The sequence below is a fragment of the Zosterops lateralis genome, assembly GCF_965231275.1.
Source record: "Zosterops lateralis genome assembly, chromosome: 10".
In the NCBI taxonomy this organism is placed as follows: domain Eukaryota; kingdom Metazoa; phylum Chordata; class Aves; order Passeriformes; family Zosteropidae; genus Zosterops; species Zosterops lateralis.
Genome location: NC_139770.1, coordinates 9,101,487 through 9,115,426, shown reverse-complemented (window position 1 = coordinate 9,115,426; position 13,940 = coordinate 9,101,487). Strand labels below are relative to the sequence as shown.

Genomic DNA, 13,940 nt, shown 5'->3' with positions numbered 1-13,940 from the left:
TCTTGCAGGAGGTAACAGAGTATATACACAGTGTTGATTGCTTTGCCTTCCACTCTCTCACAAAGTATTACATAGTGTAGCATAAACTTCACACACAAAAAAATGATTGTAGTATGGGGCCTCTCATAACCACAGCCCATTTAGAAATCCTTACATTTTTTTTCACTTCCTCAGTATACAATTTCTATGTCATCATAGCTCAGGTTCATGCACTTTCACAAACTTTTCCTTCTGTTTAGAAACATTATTGTACGATCCAATAATTTCTTACTTGAAGAGAAAGGAACAGCTTTTCAAGAAATTAAGAAAATAAAGATGTCAACAGTTGTTTTAGTAGGTACAGTAGAGATCTATTACTCATGGTGTTTTCTTTTCTTTCTTCCACATCAATAGATGTGGAAGGTTTTGACCATTTAAAATTCAGCCAAAAGCATCCTAAATCCTTTCAGTTTTCAAAGTTCACCAGGAGCTAGCAGAAAATATGTCAAGATGTAGTTAAAAGCAAAAGCAGAATATTACATACTTCTGGGTCATAAAAGTAATGGAAGACTTGATTCTCCTTGCAAATTTTCCAATTATTCCCTTCTACTAAGTGACAACCCCAGGGTTCTAACACATGGTAATGTTTGCTACCACAGAATAAATGCATACTTGACATCATTGACATTTTTCACCTTTTTAATAAAAGCCATTTTAAAACTTTCAATGTAACTTTACTTTTATTGAGGAAAATATAACATTTTTAAAATCCTGCTTGAATAAGAAACACTTTCAAACATAAATTAAGAAAAAACTCTTAAACTTCACATTTCTTGCAGCAAGGGCAGCTCTTCCACAAAACACATTCTTACAGATTTACAAAAACAGTCTGGCAGGATAGTTCAAAAGTTTTCAAGTCTTGTCTGTTTTATTTCTGGCGTTCATTAGAGAAAAACCCACTCACCAAAAAAATCTTTCCTTTGAACCCACCATCTGCTTGGCTACATAGAAGGCCCAAGGTAAAGTGCTCAGCAGCAGGACTGGCAGTGTCAGATATGAGCCTGGACTTTTTCTACTCCAGTGTACTTTGATGGTTCTTGAGGTATATCCTACCTGAAAAAAAGACTCCAGTTTTTCCTCTATGTTCATCACCCCTTTGGTCACATGAAGTTATTCTGTCAGGTTGATTTTTTCCCCCAATAAAATTTTATTTCACAATCATAGAATGGTTATAGTTGGAAGGGGCCTTAAAGATCATCTTGTTCCAATCCCCCTGCCATGGGCAGAGACACATTCCACAAGACCAAGGTGATCAGGGCTCCATCCAGCCTGGCCTTACATTTAAGTTATCTGGTTTTCTTCCAATACTGTAGCTTGGGTTAAAACATGCACATATTCTTCATCTGTATTTTTGAAGAACTGAGGTACATGATAATTTGCTGTACAATGCTCCTTCTAAAAATGTGGGAAGACCAAATATTCAGAGTGTTCATGATTAAAAGAGGTATTTTTTTACAAAGAAGTCATCACAGGCCTGACAGTAGGTACCAGGGAAAAACAGCTGGGCTAAGACCATCTTCTATTCCATTTAAAACTGAGAAGTGCAAGAGATGAGAAATTTCTCAGCTTCCTGATGTTTCTTGAAATGATGCGAGAATTCCACACTACCTTTTCATCACAGTTGTAAAGGAAACCTACAGGAAAATGTGCAATACAGAGAAGAAAAGCTACTTCATCAGTTTGGTTTTTTGTCAAGAAGGAATTAAAGTGTATCAGAGAAAAGATTTAGAAACTAAGGCCAAAATTTTTCATCTGAAACACCCTTCAAAAAAATCCAAAAACTTTAAAACTCATAAATCCCACCACTTCAGTAACTAGAGAACATAGTCAAACTTTTAGAAAAATAAATTGACATCCAGCTCTGCTGTTGTTTTGCATCTTTTAGAAATCACTAGCCCAAAGTGAGGCAGGCTGCCTGGAACCCTCAGAAGCTAAACCCCTGAAAGTTTAAAGTCCACTCTTTAGAAAAGCCCATATTGTTGAAGGTTGGATTCAGACATTAATTCCTCCCACTGATTAGAAAAATATAACTGCAATTTCCACATTCTTGAAGCTGTCCTGAAGAATCTAAATTGTTTGTTTCTTTGATTCTGTTTCCATTAAATAATATAAAGAAACATAAGTTTGAATAGATTCTTTTTGATATAATGGCCTTGTAACATTTTGTTCCCAAAATAATGGTAAGAAAGGACCTTCATTACACAGTTCATCTCCTAAATATTAAAGTAACAGGAACCATATGAAAAGTACACACAGGTCTGTGCCCACTTTGTGAAGCACACAAAATCCATACTGTTTGTGTGGTTTTAAGAAAAAAATGCAATCACTGGTCAACATGACCGAGATTCAGAAAATGAGTAAGCCAATTCTAAACTTTGGTGAAGAGTTTTTCCTACAATTTTTGTTTTGTGCAAAAAACAAAGGAAAAGACTCAAGCACCTAGATGGTCTTGTTTCACCCTAATAAGCAGAGTGTTACCAAGGACATGTTTTGATCCACCAACCAGAACACGTATCTTCAAACCACTGTTAAAATAATATTTTATTTTTTAATTAAACAATTTTTAACCAAAGTTCTCCTCTGCACACAGTAAAAACACCATAAGTATTAGTTACTCAGTACTCACATCCAACCCTTTCATATTACATGCCTATCTAATCAAGCAAAACAAAACCAAAATCTAAAATAGCTGTCATTAACTTGATCAAAACAACTTGCACTCCAGGAGGGATTATAATGCTGGGATGCTGTATGGGCTGGCTGCAGGGAAACAAATAAAAACTTAATATTCCCATTTTGCTGTGTTTTATTAAGCCTTTACAACCCTATAACATCATTAGAATTTTTAAATTGCAATACAGAGGATATTATAAATATCAAAACCAATCAGATGGAGGAAGGATACAACACATAGTTAAAATAAGCAGATCTGTAGTGATCTAAAAATGAATACATCAAAATATACCCATTAGAATATATCACTTACCTCTTGTAATACTTGTCCAAGTGTCTCCTGGCTGTGAATGCGCTTCCTGTTGAAAACCCAAACCACATTTATTTCTGCACAAAGCACTGAGAATCTTGCAAATATCAAGTCTTTATCCCATTTCAAAAGGAGAAGTTATATAAGGCTTCATTCCACATCCTTTCCCCAAGCAAATCTTTCTGCAGTTCTATTGAGTCTTACTGCAGTCTTATGGAACTTACAATTTTGACTCAGAGCTGTTGTTATTCACATCATAGTTAGGAACTACCTGGAATAAGGCCGGCTACTCATGGCGTTTTCTCAAAAACAACCCTGATTTTTAAGAGGCATTGTTAACTTTCAATATAAATCCTAACGCTTATGATACAGCTGGTCATTAATTACTTTAGTGTAATCTCCTCCAGCAATAGACATCTGATATTCAGCAACTGATGCAAGAAGATTTAACAAACACTACCTATTTTTAATTCATTCTTCCAACATAATCAAAGTGGTAAGCAGTGCGTGTAAACACAACAGAAACACAAAGACTTCACAAAAAGTTTCCATCAAGAGAACACATTACTGCAGTCATTTCCATGCATCCTGTAATACACACCCTAAAAAGACCAGAAATGCAAATAAAAGGCAATATAATTTTACCTGTCTATTTTGGTTGCTATGACCACAGTAAAACTGCCTTCTGTATTGGGCAAGTATGTAGAAGGTATAATGACATAACTTCCTGCAGGAAGCCTGCAAAGTCGGCTGACTTCCTGGGAGTAGCAGTGAGGAACACAGCTCACCAGTGGCTCCAAGTGTACAAAAGAAGCAGTTTGTGGTTTCCAGCTGCTGTTAGGCACCTGCAAAAAATAATGCAAACATGCCTACCTTTTCATCTGTTTCAGGTCCCACAATATTTCTCTCCTAGGATACCACAGTGTGATATGGTCCATTTCTATTCCAAATACTCACTCTGCTGTATAGAGCTAGAGAAGATGAATGGAAAAGCTTCCAGAAAACCCAGATGGCAGTACTAAGAACAGATGAATCATTCCTAGCCTGTTTGCAGACAGTGTGTAGAACCCACTACTCACTTAGCTCTAAAGCTTTCTCTGTTGTCTAACCTCACTCTTCCCTGCTGCAGCCTAAAGCACTTGTTTTTCACCTTAGGGATCTGTTGAACAGATTGCATCCTTCCTACATCTAGTAGTCTTTCCTATACTAAAAAGTCATATTAGATTCCATTTCAGTCTCCTATAGGCACAAAAAATGCCTATTCACATATTGTATACTTGAAGCTTTATGATTTTTTTGGTGCTCAACTCCAGACTTTTCACTTGAGCAACACATTTTTTTGAGGCATGCTTTCTAAAATACAGCTACCTTTCTCTGTGAAATAGTTACTTAAGCAGCAGCTTCTCAGGTTACATTTATGCAGTTGAACACTGGCCCACACGTGAAGAATCTATATCCATATCAAATCAAATCTTGTTTTCTTTCTGATTACCCACTCAAGATACCACAGTCATTCTGACCCAATATAATTTGCCTATGGACATTTAATTATTACACATAAATAAAGTAAGTTTTCATGATGAATTACCAAAAGGTCTGGTCCTCTATTACTAAGGCACTGAGAATTCTTTGTAAACCCTCAAAAGAGTCCATCATTGCTAAAATAATTTAGAACCTTGTAAGAATTCAGTGCAACCAATTATCTGGTTACTATGCTATGTAACTACCTAAGTTACTCCATATCTTTCATGAGTATTATTCCCAGACTCAATCCTGTGTTTCTCCTAGAAACAGCAAGTCCCTTGCAAACTGCAAGGAGCCCTGTGCTTCACCCTTGGCAAATGAGGAATCAAACTAACCAGAAGTCTTACCTGGAAAATATGAAAACCTATTGGACAACACTTGCTATCCAGGCAGTGCTGACGGAGGGTGACTTTCACACTGCTTTTCCCCGGTCCTGCAGGAATGGAGAGGGGAAAGCAGGGATTGGTATGGAAGGAGGGGAAGTTCCTGCTACCTCCAGCATTTAGCCCATTCTTCCAGCATCCATGCAGCTGCACTGTCTCCCATTCACCAGCTGGGAGTTCTTCACAGAGGGCAGTATCTGTGGGTGGTGGCTTTAGTTCACTATCAAACATAAGAGAGAAAAGAAACTAAAATGTATAAAACATGTACTACCAGACTATAAACAAATCTGACCAGCTTTTAAACAGCTGCCAACACTACATTTTGCCTTTACATATAGTACTAAACTGCAGTTTAGAGTTAAGATGCTACTCATCTGGCTACTTCTGGTTAGTATTTTAACAAGAGGTAGTAGCAGCTTCATGACAAAAACAAGGAGCTGGCAAACTTGCATGAATTCAAATACAATACTGTTACACAGCACTCTGCACAACTCTTCAAAATATTTTGAACATTCCCACTTAGTGCTACACTTGTATTTACGTCAACAATTTTAAGAAACATTCTGTTTTATTTTAAACCTACCTGAGAGAGATCCTTCCAGTTGAAAATACGCGAAGCAAGAAATTCCCTACTGCATCTTTCAGAAAAGTGCTGGGAACAACAAGATAAAAGCCAGGTGAAAGGTCACAGCACACATGGACTTCTCTATCGTAGGAATGGCAGACGGTACCTACAACTGGAGGAGCAGAGAGGGTCTTTGGAAGGTTAAATCGTTTCTTCTCCACCTAGAATAGATGCATAATGATGTATGGTGGTTTAGGAAAAATGAGTAGCTTTTAGTAATATTAAAAATTATCAAATATTGCTTAAAACGTTTTTAAACATGCATACATTTACAAATGAAACAAGGACAAGAGTATCAGCAGATGACCTGAACATCAAAGAGAAGCAGGAAGAGTTAATATTCAGGAGGAGTAAATTTAGGAATGGCTTCAAGTAATCAGCCTGAAATGTCATGCACTAGTTTGGAACAATCCCAAGTGCTCAGTGATAAGAAGAAAGTACTAGCCCAGTAATAGTTTGTACAGACAGTAACTGTGAGATAAACAGAACCATTCCAGCATAAACCAGACATAGAAAATTTGTGACCAGTTGAATCATATCACTGGCATGGGAAATGAATGATTTTACTCAAATGTTTCAGCAATGCTTTTAAACTTCTATTTGCAAAGAGAAAAATGTCACTTTTGTATTACCTTCCAGACATGCAATCCCACAGCCTGGTAATTCTTTCCATGTATGCCTTCAGTCAAAGATGGATTTTCCGCTGCTAAGCGAGTTGGATTTTGAATCCTTCCAGCCCAGTCAGTGCTGTATTTCCTGCATTTCTGCAGCAGAGCAATGCACACCTCACTTGACTCACAGACCCTCAGCCAGAACTTGGGGTTGGTAGGGAAGCTGCTGTTGTTGCGGCAGCCGCCTGCAGACTGGCCTCTCACCCAGGATCCAAAGAGATTCTGTGAGTGATACAGCACTTTTCCTAACAAAATAAGAAAACCATGGTGTGGATTTCAGACACGAGAAGCTGCTTAATTTTACACAACAGGTACGTGACAGAGATTCCTCAACCCAAGAAAACATGCCTGACACTTCCCCAAAGCAGAAATTCATGACCAAGATTTTAAGAGGCTTGAGAATTAATGCCACAGTTGGTAATGACATGACATGTCATTGACATGATTTTTACTAGAAACATGACCAATTACATGATTTTTACTAGAAACTGTTACTAGAAATCTCAAGTGTATCTACCATTAAAAACAGAACATCACAGGGCTGTCCAGAATAATAGCCTTCTAGACAGAGAACACTTATCGCTCAACCAACTAGCAAGTAACTAGATTTCACAGAAAATATCAATGGTTTCTCTAAAGATCTTTAATTTCCTCTTGTTTTTCTGTTCTTCAGTAGAGAGAAAAAGCCTATGGATCTAAAGGAGAGGGAAAAACTCAAAACACCTGAGTAAGAGAAATTATGGTCTAGTTATACCATTTGCAATTCAAATAAATTCTTCCCCTTGACATAATGTTACTTGCATGAGAAAGATGTCTTTTCATATCACACCTGTATAGAGGCTCTGAAGCTGTCCTTCCTCATTGACTGGAAAGCCCACAGTAATCTCATCAAATTCCCTGAAAAATTCCTCTTCATCAACCCAGAATTCTCCCTCTTGGATCTGTGAGAGGAGTTCTGAAGCAACTACTGGATCTAGCTGGTTCCATCCTTGACCACTGCACATAAGACAAAAGTTAACATTCAGCTCTTTGCCAGTAGAGTTCCAGAACAATTTCTACCAAATATCTTATGAAGCAGGACAGCAAGAAAAGATTTCTTCATTTTATTGTGAAATAATTGCATCGAAGATTTCTCTGCACATTGCTGGTCAGTGAGAGGGATCATAGGAAACACAAGTCATAACTTACCAAAGAAAACTTAGAAACAGCCTAATACTAAACTGGATGCAGAACAGACTTCTGGGTGAAACAGGTGCTTTGTTTACAACAGTCACTACAGAAAAAAGTCTGAGAGCAAAATAAAGATTTTTAACTGTTGTTAAAAAAAATGAGGCAGAAAAGTAAAACAAGCTGCACTGTAATTGTTCTGAAAGAATTTTAATGCTTTACATCAAAAACTGCCATTTTGTATTAAGCAACTGGCTACTTCCATGAATCTGCTTCCAAGTCTTGATAAACCAAGAATTTAAATGCTTCATTATTTAGAGTTCATTAAAAGCTAGTGGTTTTAACATTTTCCATTGTTTCACTAGCAAAAAAGAGCAGTTCTGCACTTGAATAAAACAGGGCTCTAAGGCCACCCAATGAAGCCCTACCCTCTTGCAACTACATGGCGACTTACTCTTTGACAAAGAAACTACAAGAGACCAAGAGTATAACCAAAAAGCTATCAAAAGAAAACATCAGCTGAAGTCTCAACAAATGCAATTCAATTATCTTTCTAACTCAGAGAAGAAAACCATTTCTACAAAAATGTTCATTAACATCACCATATTGTTAGCATATCTTAATGCTGAATGCTTGTTGCTTGGGTCAAGAATTTCATGTTCTTTTGTACAGTCAAAACATTCTAACATTTTCCAAAATAAGCAAGTGGGTCTGCCCTTTCATTCTTGTTACTTTGCTATTTGAGCTGCTATACATATTTCTGCAAGTCCTTTAAAACAGTTCTCTTCTTTATTTCTACTTTATATGGATTCAGTTTCAGCTTCTCCTACTTATATCAATCTACAGAAATGAGAGCACACAAGCAACAAGCATAATCATCCTTCCTTCTGCTAGTTTTGTAATTATTCCTTGGCTTGATTTCTGTAGCTGAGCCAGGATCAAATGAGGAGGGTCACGTAAAGCTGAGTGACTGCAAGAAACAAACGTGATCAAAGATACTTAGATCGACAGCAGAACAATAAAAAAGCGTAAAAATCAAACCCAGAAAATTAGCCAACACCTTAAGTTTGTGTCTATAAAAAGATATGATGATTTGATAAACAAAGAAGTTATTAAAAAATTTAAATTGCAAGAACTAGGAGATCAAATTTACTAGCCTCAGAACCATGAGCTCTGTGAACTCCCAGATCTATAAAGGATTGCACACACACTGAAGCCTCTCTGTTCTGCTACAGATTATTAGCAGTGTTTGCCTATGCAATACATAGATAAGCTTTGTGCCTCAGAACTTACACAAATAGTTTTCCAAATGAATGTAAAATCGCTCACCCCTCACACCAAGGCCCTTTCCAGCATCGCCTCCCCCAAGGATTTCGTATTCGTAGTAGGAAGATTTCCTTTCCTGACACTTCAGAGAGATTCAATGTGTCTATCACAATAAAGGCATGAAATTCTCCTAGTTCACTTGCACCTGAACAGAAAAAAAACATTTGAAAATAAACAAAAGAATCTGTTCCGTATTTTACAATAACATTAGAAGAAAGCAATTTTAAAAGAAGGCAATTTTGCAATAAAATGAAATTGGTTTTAAATCTCTATTAAAGCAGCACAGAGAAAACCCAAACAGTTCATTTTAGTGACTATAGAGAAATAAAATAACATTGCAAAGTGTATTAACTCACTCCTTGATCTCAAGTCCCTACAAATTCTCTGTACTGAAATTCATTGAGGTTTTCAAGGTTGTTTTTCAGGTGCTTTTTCGAGGGAGTGCATTTGTTTTTGAGAACTAATCATATTAGTTTCTAATATAAAAAGCACTCCTCAAAAGCAGCCCCCAACCTGAATTCAGTAACATCCTTAAATCTCCATTTATCCAAACATTTCAAATTGTACCATGAAACTGGCATGGTACTAGAATCAGCACTTATATTTGCTGGCTGCTTTGTGCTTTGAAGCCGGTTAATAGAGACATTTACCATCACCTCGTCTGGAGTCGAGGACTGAACAGCTTATTACACACTGTTCCTTCAGATTCATTAATCTTCTAAACAGTGTTTTCTCCAAAACCACACCAGTCTTCTCTTTCTCCACATTTTTTCCAGGGTCTTTCAGAGTCCATCTTTCAGCGATTCCTCCAGTCAGATCAACCAAAGCATCTGCCACCTGTCCTGCCCACAACTGCTCATAAGATCCATGCACTCTAAAAAATTTAAACAAAAAATTTTAAAAACGTGATAAAAAGGTTTGTCCACACAGCAGAACAAAAGAAACACAGTTCCTACTTGTAATCCCACTCCATATCACAATCATGACTGTGCCCTACCTCATAACCCAAAGTAGGCAAGAAAAAGCACGAAGTATCTTATTTATATAGAACACAACATTTAAAGAATGTAAGCCATTGGATATTCCACTGCTTGGTGGATGTTTCTTACATTCCCTCTATTCTATTTTAAAAACTGCTGTTGTCTGGTACTAGTCATTTGTACCTTATTTTCCACGTTCTATGTTATCTTTTGTGATATACTACTGAATTCTGCACAAATAAAAATATTTCTTCCGCTTCGATTATTCTTTATTCACTCTGTACAAATAACCAGAGCAGGACTTCCCTCAACAACCTAAGAAAACCAAGAGACTGCCCCACCTCATGTAGAAGATGCAAAATATAGCAAAAGAAGTCAAGACTAAAACAGAATTATAAGACTGAACAACAAGATCTCTGCAGAAAACAAATACTACATTTCAAACCTACAGAGAAGCTCTAACATGACATTGGTGCTTCACAGCTTCTGGACAATGTATCTACAGTTGACCAAGTTACTTCATAATTGAAGTCTGTCTCTGCCCTCTGCTGGCAACCACAAAATCTTCTGCTCAGATTCTTTGGGACATTAGATGTCTATCTTAACAGCGAATTTTGTCTCCAAATTGCTTTGTCCATGTGGACAGCTTTTCCACTGATGTGCCATAAACCATTAAATATCTGTGTTTTCTTTCTAAAACAGCACACTGACAAAATATACAAAAGAGCAGTGAAACTCACACAACCAGAGCCTCATCTACCACAAACTTACATAAAGTTGTTGCTTGCCATTAAAATATCTGCATACTTTCTGCTTTTCATTGAGCTCTCATCTTACTTAGTAGAACATCTTCCTTTAACAAATTACATAACTAATGGACAGATTTAACAAATATCATTTTGAAATCCTGAAAATCCTTTTCACCAGCATTATCTCCCTAAGACTATCTTACTTCATATGCAACTGGAAGCACACTTTACCAACCTACATTTTAAAGAGCAACTTCAGCACAAGCCAGTGTGGGACCCCCAGCAGCCACAACGCTCAGATCTATGTCTAAAGCAGCCCAGTGAAATAAGAAAGCAGAAGAAATACACAAGTATTGCAGTTCTATTTCCATCAACAGCAGCATTCACATACTTTGCATAAGCTTTTTCCAGTAGTGGAAGCCAAAACAAATCCTCTGCCTGACACTGGGAAAAGCAGAGTTTTCCTCCGAGGCAAGGCAGGCGATCATCAATGGTCACTTCCACCCAGTGGCCAAACTGCCAGACCCGGCAGGTGAAGCAGCCTTGGTAGGACTCGTCTGTCCAGCTGGGCTGGCCTGGAGGGATCACCTGCAGGGCAAAAGCCAAAATCAAGGCAAACAATGAATTAATGAATTTTATTTTTTGCAAATGAAACGAGTTTAAAATATACTGAATATCAACCATTTGTAGCAAACACAGAAAAAAACATGACAGCAAAACCAGTGAAGCTGAGGATAATGAGGGCAAAACTCATACGGCAGCTTGGGACTCCAGAACAATACCCAAATGTCAATTAGGGGAAGAAAACTTCTCTGACATGAAACTTCTTCATACCTTGTTCAGTAAGTATTTGCTCTTCTGCAAAGCTACACAGGCACACAGGAACCAACAGTCCCCCAAAATTCCTTGTTTTACTGGCACATCCTGCAGATTGTTTGAAAATAACCGAGGAGAAGAACAAATGTCCTAAAATTAAAGAAAAGGAGTTATAGCCAAATCCTGCCTGACATTCTAAGAAAGTCTGTGTTTCTGGGACTGGTAGGGCTCCAGAGACGTCTCATAAAATAAGGGAATTTTTACTTCTAGAAAATTTCCCTTTCATATTCATACACAGCCTAAGTAAGAACTAATAAATAAATGGCTTGCAGGGGGTATTTTGCTGGTACTTCATGAACATAAAACTAGTTTCCAGAAGAATTTTAGTACACAACTGTCACCAACAGGTGCAACCTTAACAAAATCAGTAATAAATGAAAGACAACATAATTCATCAGCTCCTTGCTAGAATTATCATCAACTGGGACAGGGCTGATGCCATTCACATTAAACTGCACATCCCAAGTAACAAAAATCTTAAAATTACAACATGGCAAAAACCTTTCCTAGGGCACAGAAAAATAGATTAGTTGGCAGCACAAGAGGGAATTTCAGATGCAAAGTCCTGAACACTTAACCTGATCCGATAATGAGGTTGTGAAATGGTTCTCCTTATATATAAACACTGCAAGAGATGGAAATTGTCTCACCAGTCCTCAGCAGCAATCAAGGTGTAAAGTACAAAAGCAGGAAGCTGCACACTCAACTCCATGAAATTATTTGTTTGCCAATTACACCTGATAACCAACAGCTCTGTCAGTGTTGTGACAGCCAGCCCCAGACAAAGGGGGAAAAATACAACTCAAGACAACATACTTTTTTCCTCTATTACATTTTTATAGTCTTTGTTTCCCTCTACACAAGGGCAGTATCATAAATACTTCGCTTTAAATGAGTGTACTGCAGAAATACATTCTAAAGCTTTTAGCTCTAATACAACTTGCTCTGTAACCCAGCTATAAGTTTAAAAGCAATACGAGTCATATGACAAGTTATAAACTTAAAAAGTTTTCTTTCTTGCTATCAAAGAAATCAACCACAAAAAATAAAAAAGCAATAGGCTTCTGAAAAAATTCTAAAATCCCATTACTTATTTTCAAGACAGTTATGCAATATATCAAAAAAAATTGGGAATGACATAATGCTGCATTCTAACTTGGTATGCACATAATTTGCATAATAAAACATATTTATAATTAAATATATTAATTTCTACTACTGCCATGAAATTTAAAAGCTCTACAAGAGGATTTAAATCAAGCCTACAAACAAGCACCTAGACTTAAAACTGTAACTCATGTACTGTTAAGGCTGACATACATTGGTTTTATCACTTCTGTATTTCTCAACAAAAATACCCACTCAGAAGCAGTAATTCAGTGCTAACTTGCATTTTATTACCTAAAAGCTCAATTCTGCTAAAATCAGCCTTTTATACCTTAAAACTCACCTTAGGTCTCAACCAAGATATCTCGCCTCTGAATTGGGCAAGCGGGGTACAATAATCAAAAAAAATAGAGGTATCACTGGCCGGAAACGTGGGGTCTGTGTAAAGGTCTCTTGCCACCATTAACTGCTTTTTCTCTCCCAGCATTTTCAACACAGTCCTAAGCAGCTTTGCCGGCTATTCCTACGACTTTATATCGCCGGGCACCAACCTGCAACAAAAGCGAGTGTTACTGGGGAATTGTAACAGAGAAACAAAACAGGCACGGCGGATTTATTATTTAGGGATGAACAGCCTCTCACTCTAACACGGAGCACCTGGAACCACCGCTGGCACCTTCCAGCAGCAGATGCCACCCCGCACCGCTCAGCTGGAAGAGAAGTGGGGCCTCTGAGGAGACCTGGACCCACTTAGGTCCCTTCCTCCCGCTCTGCGCACATCCTCCACACAAAGCTCCCCCCTCAGCCCCTTTTCCTCACGCTCAGCCCGAACACGGCCCCTCCGCACACGCCTCCTCACTGCCCACCAGCCGCCCGTCCCCACCAGAGGTGTCGGCCCCGCCGGCCCCGCTCCCGTTCCCCCCTCACCGCGGGGCGGCCCCGCCGCCATTGCCCGGGGCGGCCGTTACCCGGCAACGCCGGCACGCGAGGCCCCGCCCAGCCCGCGCATGACGGACGGAGCTGCTGACCAATCAGCGGGCGCAACGTCACACGCACCACACATTGTCCCCGCCCCCTAGGCTGAGGGGAGGAGAGGGGGCCGCGGGGTCCGTGACATTCCCTGGGCGGGAATACCTGGGGGAAATGGGAAACTGGCCGCGTGGGGCACCAGCCGTGGGCTCCTGAAGGAGGAAAATGAAGCCAAAGTGTTTTTATGAATATTGTGACAGAGAAACCCAGAGAAATTTCTGGCCCTCATCGAGTGCTTTCCTGACATAAAGGCAAAGATCACGTTTTCGGGTAGTTTATCATATATAGTCGTCCAAGGGCTGAACAGGACAAAGGAGATATGTCAATTCCAATATTCTGATAGCTACTGCTGACCAGTGAAATAGGAGTGCCTTAAAAATGCTGCCTGGCTCAGGAACAAAGAACAGAAATGCAGAATAAGGGCCCCACGGGGCCATCCTTCAGCACACCGAGGTTTTGGGTTTCAGGGCACACTGAAGGA

General features: G+C 38.7%; 1 protein-coding gene across 2 annotated transcripts; it reads right to left on the bottom strand.

Annotated features, from left to right (window-relative positions):
• Positions 1–653: 653 nt before the first annotated feature.
• Positions 654–13,410, bottom strand: CAPN10 (calpain 10). Of its 2 annotated transcripts, none has more exons than XM_083868611.1 (13): positions 13,358–13,410; positions 12,774–12,981; positions 11,282–11,413; positions 10,839–11,035; positions 9,369–9,592; positions 8,722–8,863; positions 7,055–7,221; positions 6,187–6,470; positions 5,513–5,715; positions 4,894–5,149; positions 3,668–3,867; positions 3,026–3,071; positions 654–1,673 (listed from the first exon to the last, which is right to left on the bottom strand). In XM_083868611.1, exons 2-13 carry the CDS (start codon positions 12,915–12,917, stop codon positions 1,644–1,646), a joined length of 2,025 nt encoding a protein of 674 aa, XP_083724737.1. In that variant the 5' UTR covers positions 12,918–12,981; positions 13,358–13,410; the 3' UTR covers positions 654–1,643. The 2 variants fall into 2 exon arrangements, with proteins under 2 accessions (XP_083724737.1, XP_083724738.1); XM_083868612.1 differs by having other exon boundaries at positions 655–1,673; positions 9,375–9,592.
• Between the last annotated feature and the right edge of the window lie 530 nt (positions 13,411–13,940).

What these genes read in the sequence shown, in the direction of transcription:
- CAPN10 (XM_083868611.1), bottom strand. Translation starts at nt 12,917, where the DNA reads ATGCTGGGAGAGAAAAAGCAGTTAATGGTGGCAAGAGACCTTTACACA. An exon ending in CTGGAAAAAGCTTATGCAAA is followed by an intron (nt 9,593 to 10,838) that starts GTATGTGAATGC and finishes TAAATTTTTTAG; the next exon opens with AGTGCATGGATCTTATGAGC. An exon ending in ATAGCAACCAAAATAGACAG is followed by an intron (nt 3,072 to 3,667) that starts GTAAAATTATAT and finishes GGTTTTCAACAG; the next exon opens with GAAGCGCATTCACAGCCAGG.